The following is a 14758-nucleotide window of genomic DNA, read 5'->3' as shown; positions in this document are numbered from 1 at the left end:
CTGCTTCAGTGGTGGGTCACATGTGAAGAGTCACATCCTCCTGGAATACAGGTATCGTGTGTGCAGATTAAATGAAATTATTAGTTGTATTTATTGTTTTAAAGGGACCACAGCTATCTATTGATGATCAATAGATGCATAGAGGATTTCAGGAAATAAGAAACAAATGAACCAACCCTAGCTTTAATACTACCACTTTGAATGTTATTTTCTCATTACAAAATACAGTTTATCTCCAGGTGTGTTACCTTTGGCTGGGTTTAAAAACAGCATAAAGCGCAGTTCAAAAAGCTGCGTCTGGCCTACTTCCAGACACAATCTGTGGGAGGAGGTCACAGTGCGTTCGTCAAGAAGCCACACTTTTTCAATTTCACACTGAGGAAAGAATGCTTAGGTCTCTCATGTGTGAAGAGACAATTACACTAGAGGCAATTAAGGCCACTGATACCTAATTGAGAGGATTACCTTTCACTAAAGGCAACAGATTCATGAGGAGAATGGTTGGAGAGGAGCATAAGAAGTCAGACCCTAGTTCTGTAGGACATAGGTGACATTACTACCAGAGAACTTTTAAAACTAAGTTCTCAGAGATGAGTCATCGGCAGCACAGGTCTTCTACCTGTCCAGAAATATAGTGCAGAGACTGATCCCGAAAGAAAATAAGGTTTTAGAGAGAGAGCGAAGGTTCCTCCTCACAGGATGTGGTTCGCCAAAGACTCAATAACGTGGAAAACAACTTATAAAGCAGGGTTCCAAACATTCCATGAGAATGAAAACCCAGTCAAGAGGAATTACTTTAAATTGGACATTGCCCCTAAAAAGCAGCCTCTCACAGAAGGCAGATACTACTACAGTACAGCTGAACCAAAAACATCAAACGAGCCATCCTCAGCATTAAGCATTACAACAATATCTAATCTCAATCTGCCATTTTTTACAAGGAGAAATGAGTTCTCATTAGGACTTCAATCAACACTCTATCTTCAATAACATCAGTTATGTTTACTCTAATGCAGCCATCAAACAATGCTAATTCTATTGTTTTTAATTTATTACAGCGCCACGTTATAAAACAATGGCATCGGCTTTGTTTCTGTTTTTCTTTTTTCACATTAAAGCAAATGTAGGCGACACATTTGTGGCATTATTGATCAGTAATTACAGAAGAACCTTTTAGGCATAATGAAAATCAAGTGATGTTAGGGAGAACTAGACGTGTGCACTCATTCTCGGCTCTATTTCCAGCCTTTGAACGAGAGAGTGAGAGAGAGAGAGAGAGAGAGAGAGAGAGAGAGAGAGAGAGAGAGAGAGAGAGAGAGAGAGAGGCCACTCCTATTGGTTGTTCTACAGCTGCATGCACACATCCTTTCAGTGGAAATGACTGCCTACACTGCAAAACAAAGTACTAAAATGAACGAGTCTACCAGAGAATCTAACAATAAATGCAGTCAAACACGTGTCAATGTGGGTGGAGCAATTCCGAGATGGAGAGACTGCCTCAGGACATCTGTCGTGTGGGAAGACCATGCGTCTGTCTGTGCTGACCTGGTGGGAGGAGCTCAGGACACAGAGTTTCACTCCTGAAATGTTAGTATTTAACAATCGACGATTTTTGCACAACCCTGCTTCCCGCAGATTTAAAATTCCTGCTGTACCTCACGAGGAGGATAAGCAGTGGGCGGCAGGGTGGAGTGATTACACGTAGAACATGTCACTGTGGAAATGAAACTCAGGACATGCACGTGTTTTGTTCGACAGTGTAATGTAAAGTTTGTGCTGTGATAAGCATCCTAAATACTGCTCTCGCTCGTATTTGCTCATTCCCGATCGGGGGAATTAGTTTTCTCTCTTGCTCGTTTTCTCTGTCCTGTCTGTGAGATCCCATCCCTCCCCTTCCCCCCACCACTCGTGCACTGCCACACAGTCGCTCAGCCACCCACATAATATCACTTGACATGCCACTCAAGGTCGCTCAATGATTCCAGCTCTGTTCATCCCCTCTGCTCTTGCCATTAGGCTGCTCCCATTTCCCATCTTGCCCCTGGGGCCATTGTCTGTAACATACATTAGACGCTTTCATTTCCAAAGGGACAACGGGGGCCATTAAATGAACAGCCGAAAACAGACAAAGTGGCACCTCCCCATTAGCGGTGTCACCTCCCACAGCATGTGCGAGACAACTTAAGTAAGGTTGTTGTTTGCCTTACGAAGCCAAGAAAAACACAAGACTAGCCAACCATTAGTATACCTACACTTTGTGCTGTCTGCGTCCATGTTAATATTCAGTGGTTCATTTTAAACGTTTTACTGTAAAACATGTAAATCCCATCAAGAGAATGACCTGTTGATTACTTATGTGTAGACAGACAAACAGATTACATTACATATTTCCTTTGAAGAAAAAATGTATATATTCTTCATGGAAGTTGTTTCAATCTGAGACCATTTCTGTGTAATGCATGATGTGATCTCTTATATTAATCCAACTAAATCCCCCCAAAAAATGATTTCTACCACCAGGTTCTGATGCTTGTTTAGTGAATAAAAGCAGTGGTCGGCAAAATCATCAGAAAAATACTTCATAGTTGAATCTTATCATGAGACTGAGCCCCTCTCAACTATTTTGATAATCGATTTATCGGTTTGAGGGTCTTTTCATTTTCAAAACCAGATTTCTGATCGTTTTAGCTTCTGAAATGTGAATATTCTTTGGTTTCTTTGCTCCATATGACAAAGAAATCATTAAAACGCAATCATTTTTCGTTTGTGGACAAAAACAAGACATTTGAGAACGTCATCATTTCCAGGTTTGACAAACACTGATCAATATTCTTCTACATTTTCTGGACCAAGCGAGAAAATACTCGACAGATGAATCGATTTTGAATGTAATCGTTAGCTGCAGCTCTAATCCCAATGATGAAGAGCCGTTTGTGCATCTGCTAAGTACAGCAGCAAATCGGAGCAGTCTCTCTCTGAATTGGCCTGAGATTGTCAAAATCTCCCAACATTGGGCGTGTTTCTGTAAACAGAGCCCAGAGAAGGTTATGTTATGCTAAAAACTTAGCATAGGCGGATTCACAAGTACAGTAATGCCTAAAATATGTCACTCTACTCAAGATTTAAGCCTGAAACGGTGTTCAGAAAGAAGCCTTCCTCACTGTCATTCATTTTTCAAGATTTACCTGTACCCTGTCATCCTTTTTATTAGTGAGCACAAGTCACTTTCAGCAAGATGGCATGCTTACCCTGAGTCTGCGTCCGTAAACGGTGACCTGACCACGAGCCTGCTCCTTCCTCTGCCTCCACTCCACCAAGTTAAGGCCATTGTCGATGGCCAGGGTCACATTCCTCTTGCTGACCGTGGGGTTGACGGTGCCAGCGAGCAGGTGGGGCTCGGTGTGCAGAGAAACCTCCATTCCATTGGCCAACACGAGCCGCAGCGAGCCATCCAGACCAATGAAATAGCTGTTCCGCACTTCATCTGCAGAGCAGAAAATGATTATAATTAGAAGTAGAAGGAGTGCAACAATCAGTGCCTCTCATAGCTGACGCAAGGGGACTAAATCTAATATTCATCTGAGTGAGACACAAACATAATGATCTAAAATGGCTGCTCAGCAAAAAAGAAAGGCATTAACAGCATTAGTTAACTGAACCCCAGCAATAATATTGGGTCTGTGACAACAGAGATCAATAGGGAGAGGTTTCCCGGTGCCAGTAAACTTTTACAGCTGTTGCAGTAGCCTCCAGGATATGGAGGAATGAAAACTATCAAAGAGTCAAACTCGCCTGTGGCCACAGCGAAAAAAGCAGGGGGAGACACAAACACACTCTCACAAACTCAAGAGGGATAAATCTGAGCCTGTCTGTTACTGTCCCTAGGTGACTATAGCCTGTGTTCCAGCTCCAGACAGGTGACTAATGTCTCCACCGAGCATCTCATGTCGATTCATGAGACGTGTCTCCTTGTCTCCTATCAGTGGACTGACGATGAACATGATTCTCATTAGCAGCGAGGGGAAATTAATGATTACTTGCATTAAAATGATAATTTAATTTAAGGAAAATCAAAACAATGCACTTTCATTCACTGCATTGAAGTTAAAGTAGCTGTGGTAATTTCTTTATTTAGCCGCAATAAATATCCTATTTCAAGATGGGAGATGTTTTGCTCACAGTGCCACAGAATATGTTGTGTTGCTGAGACAAGAGGAATGGGCCATAGGAGGAGGAGGCAAGTGTGACCTTGCACTGGCCCTTACCTCTCTCCATCATACAGACACCTCAGGGGTTGACTGAAAAAGGCCTCTGGGGCGGACCTGACCAAGAGGAGGCCTCCGAGACCAGACAACGCCAGCAATACTGCTGAACTGGTAGCTTTACGCTAATGCATGCATACAGTTCACTTCAGCAGGGGAGAGATCTGCCCTACACTGACATTTAAAGGGTCTGCGTTCGGCTTAAAACTAAACAAATGGAACAGTGCACCTGACCTTTATTTAAAGCTCAGTATTTCCAGCTATCAAATACCAGTAAGGATATTTTTGGCTGGAGATTATAAAAATCCATTAGCCTTAAATAATTAATTATTAGAAAGAAAGAAAAGAAAGAAAGTAAAGAAAGTAAAGAAAGGAAAGAAAGTGAAGAAAGTAAAGAAAGGAAGATGTATGGACCTAATCATAAATGTAATATGACAATTGTATGTTTTGGTTGTTTTATATTTGGTATATTTTCTCATTTAAACAACACGTTTACATCTTATTGTGACGGACCATTTAATCTGCAATCTTTTCGAGTTTCATTGTTATCGGCTTCACACAAACAGAAAAGACACGAGTGACATCTGAGGTGTCGAGGGGCCGCGGTGCGAGGATGACGCTCTTTAAGGCTGTGCATTCATGTGTTATGTGATCACCCGGTAGCCGCCTTACAAAGCAGACAACAGTGACTTAATTAACAGCAGAGTTCCTGGCGCCGCTCTCCTCACAAGCTGATGTCTAAGACAAGGTCATGATACGGAGGTGACTGGTCCCTTCAGCAACAGTGAGAAACCAGAGATTGTCCTCCTCTATTTCAGACACTTTTTTTTTTCAGCGAGTCAGTGGAGCCAGAGACTGGAGGACACGTTCAAACCTAAATCAAACGATACTAGGGGAAAGGTTGAGGGCTGGATGCTCTTTTGAAAACTTAAGTGGGTCAAGAAAATTCAAAGGCATCAAAAGGTGATCAATGCAGCAGTTAGTCGGGCAGAAAACACAACATCAGAGAGCCTAAATGTGCAAAACAAACCAGGGGGAGATAATTACAATATCAGTCTGCCTTCTTAGTGCATCTCTCACTAATGTTCCTAAACAAGGGGGATCTTGTATGGACCACTAGCAACGGGTTTTATGACAGAAATTCAATTTCTACTGTGGTAAGTGGAAGCTGCAGTACACATTGTTTTATTAAAAAACAGAGCAGCAATAAATGTGACGGTGAGAAAGCTCTGGAACTGATAAGAGGCGAGATATTACATCTTCATTTAAAAGGTTCGCTCAGTCAAATCACAGAAAAAAAATTTGAACCCCTAAATAAAACCATGGAGTTTTGGTTGTATTTACCCAGGGAACTGTGTCCAATGTCTGCCTCCACCTAAATTCAGTATGACAGAGGTAAATGGAGTTTTGTTTGCACTGCTCAAAGCACTGAAAAATTTAATTTTGGAAAGTCAACAGCAATTTTAGAATGTACCAAAAGTTTTTTTTTTTTTTTTTTTATTAAAGTGGAACTAACTTCTGCGTAGGTCCAGGAAAAACCTTTGAAACATTCCTAAATGGCAACACCACTGCTCATTCTCCAGCCCCTCATTTACCACGACTAACTAAGACGTCTAACTACTAACTAATTAACGACTGAGGTTTCGGACACATGGCTCTCTGGCTTGTTGCAAAGTCATTTATTATAATCTGCATGAAATGATTGGTTGTGTTTATTACAGTATTGCAAGGGCTACAGACACCTGCCAACATTGTTCTAGTAAAGCAAGACTGAATTCACTTTACTAAAGTTACGTACAGTGCAAAAGTCTTAGGACACCACAAACTTTGTGGTTGTAGCAATGCTATAATGACCATACAGTGTAATTATATCTCCATTACCTTATAAGAATACAGGAAATACAGGACACATGTTTGCAGTAGTAAGATAACACAGAACAAAAAAAAAGTCCCTGTAAAGTGATACAAATATCACTTCAGACTCTGTCACCTCACAGGAAAAAAAGTGTTAGGAACCACCTTACCAAGTCGCTAAGTGTTTAAAAATGAGGTTTTAAATCATGTTAAGTTCGTCAGTGTTTGTACGGAATATAAACGTCAACACTCTATACATGTAGAGATGCAAGAAATGCTGAATTTGCTTTACAGGATCTTTAAGTATCAAGTATTTACCTTAACCTAACCTAACACTAGCACGGTGATGCATGACTCTCTTAAAGTTGGAGTGGAACCCTAATGAATGTTATTAGTAACGCGTGTGTTTGTCCTACTATTCCATGTAAGGCCATGGTTTATTCAGGACATGCTTGAGCATTACAAACACATAGCCAAAGATCACAGCATTTCGAAGACACAAAAGCAACAAAAGCTAGTGGTACCCTAAGACTTCTGCACAGAAGTGTTGATATTTTCACTATGTGATCATAAATTAATGAAAACAGCTGAGTGTCAGAGGCAAAGTTTAAGCTTTTGAGACCGACACTGATAAAATACCTTAAAAAAACACCAGACCCAATGATGAGCCACAGTAGAAGACACTTACCCTGCATGAGTGTGTAGAAGGTGCCAGAGGCTGACAGGTTGGTGGTGACGGTGATGTCCTCTTTGTTGGAGCCCTCTGTCTGGATGCGGACTGAGCTGTCAGCATCTGTGCGGTAGCTGCTCACTCGGCCCGTTGGGTAAGTGATGTTAGTCAGACGCCCATAACTGTCATACCTACAAAGAAATACACTGATCTCAGTCAAAGAAGGCAAAAAAATGAGAATATCTTTCGATATCTTATCTCCAACACAGGGACAGTGCTGTGGTGTTATTAAAAAAAAAATACTGAGATATATTAAATCATAATGAAGCAATCATTATCATAAATGCAAGTCAGAGACACATTAATGTGACTAATGAGTTCCTCTGTCGTCTTAGATTTACAAAGTTTGTGAGTTGCTATCTAGGATAAAGTGATCTCGCTGTAATTACAGTAGGAACTGGGAAGGTTTTTTTTGTAAGAGTCTGAGATTTACCCATTGGTGTCACAAATAACGCGAAAATGCATCAGCATGGGCAGTAAACATGGCCACAAATCCACCTAATGTGGCAGTCTGAGGACGTACAACTCAAAACTATCAGTATTAATCAACCAAAGCACGATCAGCACAACTTTTAAAAAAGTGTGCAGCACTTCACAAATTCACTAATGAGTTGAACAATTTGGGACTTTTGTAGCTCTTCCCAAAAGATGTGTGAATGTGGCGTCGAAGCTAGGGTCGGCAACATACTGTATTTTGTGTTTTAGTGATCAGTCATTCAATAATAACATTTAACCATAATATAAATGAAGTGATCTAAAAAAAAAAAAAAAATAGACTGCACCTTCTCTAGACTCTGTTTCCAGACTTGGGTAAACCTGACTGATGACAGAAGACTTTGACCAATCGTTGGACAGTTCAGAGAGATGAAGATACTGCCTATGCTGCATCTTCTGGCCTAAAAACATCTCAAATGCAGATCTATACAAGAATACTAAGAGCCAGCGTACGGTGCCATAGATCAGAGGTAGAGGTATACAATAGAGGCTTCGACCTGTTCTCAGAATCAAATAGAAGCATCTACCAAAGACTGTACTAAGAGGCAACCGTCCAAAACAACATGGCAGAGAACTGTGAAGTTGAAAGCCCAATACGTAACCTAGGACAATGCCTTATGCTTCTCAAAGGAGGAAGAAGAGGACTAACTAGCCATCTAAGTTCTGCCGAGGTTGAGAAGCAATTTAAAAATGGGCAAAAAATAGACAATAAATGCAATTATATGTGTCAGTCTTTCATGTCTGTCATATATGTCATTTGTGTTTGTCCTCCTGTGATGTGTGGGGCTCAGGATGGAAAGCCTCAATCCCAAAATGTTAGTATTTCACAAATCTGTGTGTGAGACTCATAACAACGTGTTCTCTGGTTATCCTGCCTACTGCAGCTTTAACTATCGACGCTTCTTAGTTTGTAAGTAAGCTTTAAGGGATTGAAGCTTTCGCTGGCAAAGAAAAACAGCCACTGCTAAGAAGAAAAAGCACAAACATTGTCACGTTTGGAAAACTGCTTATTAGTTTACGAGATTAGCGGGATCACCTAATCTCATTTTACAGTCAAAGAAATAGGAGCAGCGAGGTGTGACTCCTTCAGGAGACGCAGCTCACCCCCAGGCCTACCAATCAGTCAGCTCATCACAAACAGGAACATGAGTGGCCAGATTGTTTCATTTCACTGAGAATGCACATCAGCATAGAACAATTTGAAATCTCTCAGACTGCCACTGTTCCAGAATAGGAGTGTGAGTGAATGGTACATTACTTAGAATGAAGACTTTTAACTGTTCCCTGAATACAGATTGGAAAGCCCCTCTACAATGTTGCTGCCTGCCATAATAAAGCCTCTAATAAATGAGATGGTGGGTGCTGGTTTACGGATATTTCCTCAGAGCTGCTATCTCAAATATCCAATATGGAGAGGAAGAGTGAGGGAGGATTCATCTCACAGAGATAAATGTTATCTGATTTCAACTGTGGGGACTGGGATTCATTGATGCCTTTCAACCCCAGTCCTCCACTACAGGAAATACTAAATAGCAGAGTAATTTATATCTAAAGCATTTGATTTCTGTTGATACGGCTCATCCTTTATCGGCAAGCGATTCTCCCGGCGTTCATCATATAATCAAAGCCTTTGCAGCGAAAGCACGACACGTTCCTCATTGTCTGCTCCGCACAACGTCTTACTCTTGAATCCGTTGAACCCAAAAAACGGTGTCCCTGTTTCGCCATCGCTCGACTGAGTCCACAAGACGGAAATCTCATTCTGGAGCGAGTGTCGTGTGCCCCAGCTTGATCACTGGCCCTAACTCTCTCTGTCTCAATTAGGGCCTTGAGGTAGAGCCGTTCCTCGGGCTTCACTGCTGAGCTGTAATGGCTCTGGACTGCTTCAATTCAGCTGCCTATTAGCTTGCTTTCTCTGGACAAGAGGGGCACGCGGGGGCAGCATTCTCAGCAGAAGGAGAGGACCTCTTTCCCCTTGGATGGCCACAAGTCCATTCAGATGTGAATGGACTTGTGTCACCTCCGTGTCACATGCTTACACTATGACCTTTCACACTAGCGCCCAACAATAGACCAGACACTTCATATCAATGTCGCCTCCAGCATACCTAACCTCTGATTTATGCATATTTATTCTCATATTTTCTTTTTTTCTCTTTTTGCATTTTGCTTCCATTTGGACAGAGACAGTCAATTGGAGACAGGAAGGAGTGACATGAAGTGAAGGTCTATTCGGCTGTGAATAAAATCATATCACACATCTGGTAACACCTTCACCACTCCCCTGTAAGGTGATTCATTCTCATATTTTCATTTTCGGTTGCTGTCTGTGAATTTCAGATCACATGCGACTAACGGCCGTGGGGAAAATTCATCCATGTGATTACTTCAACCTCATTAGCAGTTGTTTTACATTATTTAGGTGTTATTACTTACAAATCCAATGGAGTAAGAAACATTTTCTTGTACCAGTAGCTAATTCATGTTTGTTTTTTAAATAGAGACATTACTGCCCTGTTAATTGGACGACAATTAGGCATCCCTCAGATGATTTAACAGATTTACATTAACCCTTAAGAATAAAAAATGATCATCACAAGAAAAAGCAACATTAGGCGGTCAGCAGAGCATCTGTGTATACAGTATATGTCATAGCAGATGAGCATGCCAAGTACAGACTCGGTAGCAGATGTCTTTTGTTTTCCAGACAATCCTTTATGTTTGATTTCTGCAGTAATCCAAATCAATTTTAAACTGCTTGCTACGGGGCGTGTGTACACAGTAATTAAAAAAATAGAAGATAAAATTAGCTTAGCGGTGCACTTTGTTAAGCAGAGATAAATGCAGAGATCAATTTGAAAGGAATCAAGTGGTGGAGTGACCTTCAAATCTAATTATTCATTACTCAATTGGATGTAAATTAAGACATAGGTGATCTGACTTGCTTGTAGAAAAATAGGAAATCGTATTTTTTTTATGAAAGAATAATATGAAATTCAATATAGTGGTAATAGTAGTAGTCATATTTATAGTATTAGTCTCTGCCAACAGCAATACAATATCAATACCAATGATTCACAAACTTCCTATGTGAGGACCCACTTTTTAGAGATGGCAAACTCACACAAGAGCAAATTTGTGTGTAATGTAGCGAATCATTTACAGCCATATCTGTTTCCATTTCTATTTTCTAATGTACAGGTGTGGCATTTAGAAAATCTCTATCCTTAACTTTTTGTTTCATCTCACAAAAAGCCATTTGTGACCATGTTGCTCACTGTTATCTTTGCATAATAGTGAAGCATTATGTTCAAACCTTATAATAACAGCAGCCATTTTGCAGGGAGTTGGGAGAAATAATTCAGAATTCCAACCACCCACTAAATTTGTTTAAGCCTTAGGCGATCTACTCTACCTTGAGAAATGCGTACGCATGGCTGCATTAGTGCCATTTTCGCTCCAGCGTTCTTTCAGCACAACCGTCTCAGATGACAACCAAATCAAACACAGGTGATAAATGTCTAGTCAGATTAAACAGAGCACCTGATTATTTGTCAGAGTGTTCTATTCCTCCAGCGTGGCGTAACAGATGTCTGACCAGCCAATCTGCTTAATCACACTTTTTGGAATGACATCCAGTTAGCACAGTATCCCTTGGTACAGCACGTTAAGCTCAGGGACAGATTGCTCCGTAGACGTCGCAAGGAAATTAAATTCTAGGCTAAATCCTAGGTCGCATACAGCACACACTGTGGAATAGCGGTGTATTTTCAACTGTTCCCCCCACAATGTGCAGTTTGCCTCAATCGATAACTACATCTGTCTATTATCATGCTCTTGTACCTAATGACTACCGACAAGCAACGGTCTGGACTCAGCCATTGTAAGCAAGGGAGCAAATAGGTAACATTATCATGGAGTAATCGTAGTGGGTGTAACAAATAGGATTACACACAGTACTACACACAGGTCTTGTACTCTTGAGTGACAGAGAGGTCAAGAAGAAAAAAAAGCAGGTAGCTCAGGTGCCAGTAAAATCAGATGTTAACAAAGTCTTCAAATCACTCACTTAAGCATTGCAGCATTTAGTGCTACCACAAACACAGAGCTCACAGAGATGCTCTATAAATGACTGTGTACAAATTGTATTTGGATTTAAGAGATTTAACAGATCTATTTAGTTGCTCTGTGTGGCAAAGCGCTAATCTATAATCAGCTCAGCAAGGATCCCGACTCTGATTAAAAGGATTATGAAAATGGTTTGCTGATGTTTCTTTAAATGACTTACTCGAAGAAGGTTGTCCATCCATTCTCATTCGTCTTCGTTGCTAGAAGTCCTGAGCTTCCGTGGTAGGTCATTACAGCAAGTTCCTGACCCTGAGCGGCAACAGTTTTCAGGGCATTGTTGGTGCCGATGGTGAACCAGAATGTCTGTCCATCAGGGACCATGAGCCACAGGGGCATTCCCGTCGTGTCTCTTCGGATGATCACGGTGTTCTTGTTCTTATCGGTAATGCTGCTCAGATCTCCTCCTCCTGTGTAGGTCAGATTGTAAAGGTAGTCCCCTGTAGTCAGACTTTGTGTGAAAATGTGGCTGCCGTTGGAATCAAACAGGTAGAGTTCATCGTTGATAGTGGAAGAAACCTCGTACATGCTGAGAGGATTCAGATAGGGCTTGTTCTTACGCACATAGCGTATGCGAATGTTGCCCAGATCAGCGATATAAAGCTCTCCATCTGGACACACTGCCAGGGAAGAGGGTGCGTTCAGTTTAGCATCCTTGGCATAGCCTTCATCTCCAGAATAACAATCACAATTGGCATCATTCTTGCAGTCACAGCCGCTTGGTGCTCCAGCAACCAGGGAGATCTCTCCATTGGTGGACACCTGTCGTACTCTGTTTATTTTCTTTTCATCTGACTCAGCAATGTACAAAATGCCATTGTGAGACACAGCGAGAGCATTGGCGGACTCCAAGGTGGCATGGATGGCTACTTTGCTCATTAGGAAATGATCAATCCCAGGCACTTGGCAGTGCATGGGGCGGCCCGCTACAATGCGGACTTGATGGTTTTCTGAGATCTGTAGTACCACGTTGTTGTCCAAGACATACAGGGAGTTGTCCATGGGACTCACTGCAAGGTCTGTGGGCCACTCCAGGCGCACCTGAAAGGAAAAAACACACAACAAAAATATCAGCCTCAGGTCCCGCAAGCAGGCCGTGGTCTTATCGATCTACACATTTCTCACTTTATCAGAGGAAAACAGTCCCTCAGGGTAAGAATCATTGAAAAGTGCTTACAAAAAAAGATAGGCTGCTATGAAAAAGGTCCGCTATCTCAAAGAGTGTACTGTAAGCAAAACATTTTTTTGAAATGATTTACTATCCGATAAGGAGGAAAATAGCAGCTAGTGTGCCGTTAAAAGGGGAAAACGTAAAAAAAACCATGAAGTTTAAGATCAAAGGTGATAACAATAGTGGCGAGGAAGGGCAGACAAGGACAGATCACTCAAAAGATCAGATTAACAGAGAAAAAAAGTGCTCCTTCAATTGATCACGAGAACTGTGGACACCGAAGGACTGAGTGTCTGCATCATTCACCTCTAGCAAGTAACTGTTTTCCCTCTCTTTGGGTTATTAATTTTATAATGACAAGAGATTGCATGAGTCCTTGAAAGGAAACTGGAGCACACTTACCAAATGGAAGCCTAGCCAGCCTCTGGCATCCTAAATTATATCTTATTGTTCTGCTAACAATGTATCAGGCTTTTAACAAATTGGAATGATTAGATTCATCCAATTTACGTGGGCTCCCTCTCACTTAAGATCCAAGAAGCATCTTTTAGGAACACAACCTGAAGTGCCATATTTCAAGAGAAGCCTTGGGACTCCAACAAAGGACGCTGATTAAAATCTGGACGGAAACACAAAGATGTGGTCTTTATGCAAATGACTACATGAGAGCAATACTTTGTTCTACTATGGGGAAATGCAAAGGTGAATGAATTAATGCAGCCTGCCCCTGTGGCTGACAGTCATAATAACTTGTTGGAACAATGAGGAGAGGGAAATTGCACAAACCTTTATTATCACAATTGAATTAATCTCAAGGTATCTGGTCACGTGAAACTCAACATGAAATAAATTGGTGCCTTAGACACATCATACTCCTTCAAGGAGGAGGGTTCAGGGCTCAGTGGTGTTGGAAATATGAACCCATGCATGGAAAATCAGGAATGAATTAAAATCACTTGATGAACTATCAGTAATTCACATTTATTAATGGTATTTCATGCCCGATTTCATGATGGCATGTCCATCCATCCATCGTCAACCGCTGAGCTGAGATTGGGTCATGGGCATGATGGCACGTGACATTAATTAATGCATTAACAAAGGGATTGGAATCATCATAAATTATGAGTTATACATGAGGTTTGTGGTGACTTTATAGGCAAATCTGTCGTCTAAGGGACCAACACTAGTATTACTGTGGCATTTAGGGGTGAAGTTACATGGTGCAACATCCCGGTGTGTATGAGAATCTACGGTGGGTGGCCTTTGAGTGGCATATAAACACAAAAGCCAAAAGTGTTTGATTCGGCTATTCTGGAATACTGCACAATCATGGCTGTAAAACGTGGCGTGTATAGTGTCCACACAACAGTTTTAACATTTCAATTATTGAAAAGATAATTCGAATTTGGATATACAACCCCTAAACATGGACGTGGATGTGTAATTCAGTCAAATGTGGACAATAGCGACTACTTTACCATGAAAGGGGCATCTGCCCACTCTCAGAGGTTTTAAAATAAAGTTGAATCTAATCTAATCTAATCTAATATGCATTAAAACCTGCACATTTCTGATGTCAGGGAATCAAGTCAAAGTTGACATATTTAATAGAACTTTAATGTTTTACACACTACTTGTCATCACAGTCAAAACATGACACTCAAAAACACACACGTTTGTTAGATTAATGAAACATTAATAGTTGGAAACTATTAACTGAAAAAAAAACTAACTGAAACTGGAAATAAATTCTATGGTGATGGTTCATTGAATATCTCTCTTTTTTTAATGTGATCATGCTCTCGAATCCCATAAACCTCTCGTCACTCTCACTCTCCTGACACAGAACTACCATAAAGCTGCACGTCTTCATACTCGTATGACAAAACGGAGACTGGCAGGGAGGACTCATTGTCTTTCAGCCAGCAGAAAATGTGTCGACTTGGAAAACAGAAGATGCCGACTCCTCCAATCTCTTAAAAACCTATATCTTGTCAACACCAGTGATTAAATATTTCATGAGCCAGAGTGTGGAGTGGCTCGGGGGAGACGCCTGTGAGGAGGTTTTCGCGCCACTCTGACTGATGAGGGGATATCTCCCAAGCTGCTGTCCCATAT

The 14758-nt window shown here is 41.2% G+C and overlaps 1 protein-coding gene across 13 annotated transcripts in view; it reads right to left on the bottom strand.

The window, feature by feature from the left end:
• tenm4 (teneurin transmembrane protein 4) overlaps positions 1 to 14758 on the bottom strand; it is a 171693-nt gene that overhangs the window by 15887 nt on the left and 141048 nt on the right. For all 13 annotated transcript variants that reach the window (XM_058634905.1, XM_058634906.1, XM_058634908.1 and 10 more), the window contains 3 exons: positions 11630 to 12507; positions 6805 to 6977; positions 3249 to 3484 (listed from right to left, as the gene is read on the bottom strand). In XM_058634905.1, the coding sequence (XP_058490888.1) occupies positions 3249 to 3484; positions 6805 to 6977; positions 11630 to 12507 (1287 nt within the window). The remainder of the gene's footprint in view (positions 1 to 3248; positions 3485 to 6804; positions 6978 to 11629; positions 12508 to 14758) is intronic.

The sequence above is a fragment of the Solea solea genome, chromosome 7, assembly GCF_958295425.1.
Source record: "Solea solea chromosome 7, fSolSol10.1, whole genome shotgun sequence".
NCBI classification, from domain to species: Eukaryota; Metazoa; Chordata; class Actinopteri; order Pleuronectiformes; family Soleidae; genus Solea; species Solea solea.
This window is presented reverse-complemented; position numbering and strand designations above follow the sequence as displayed.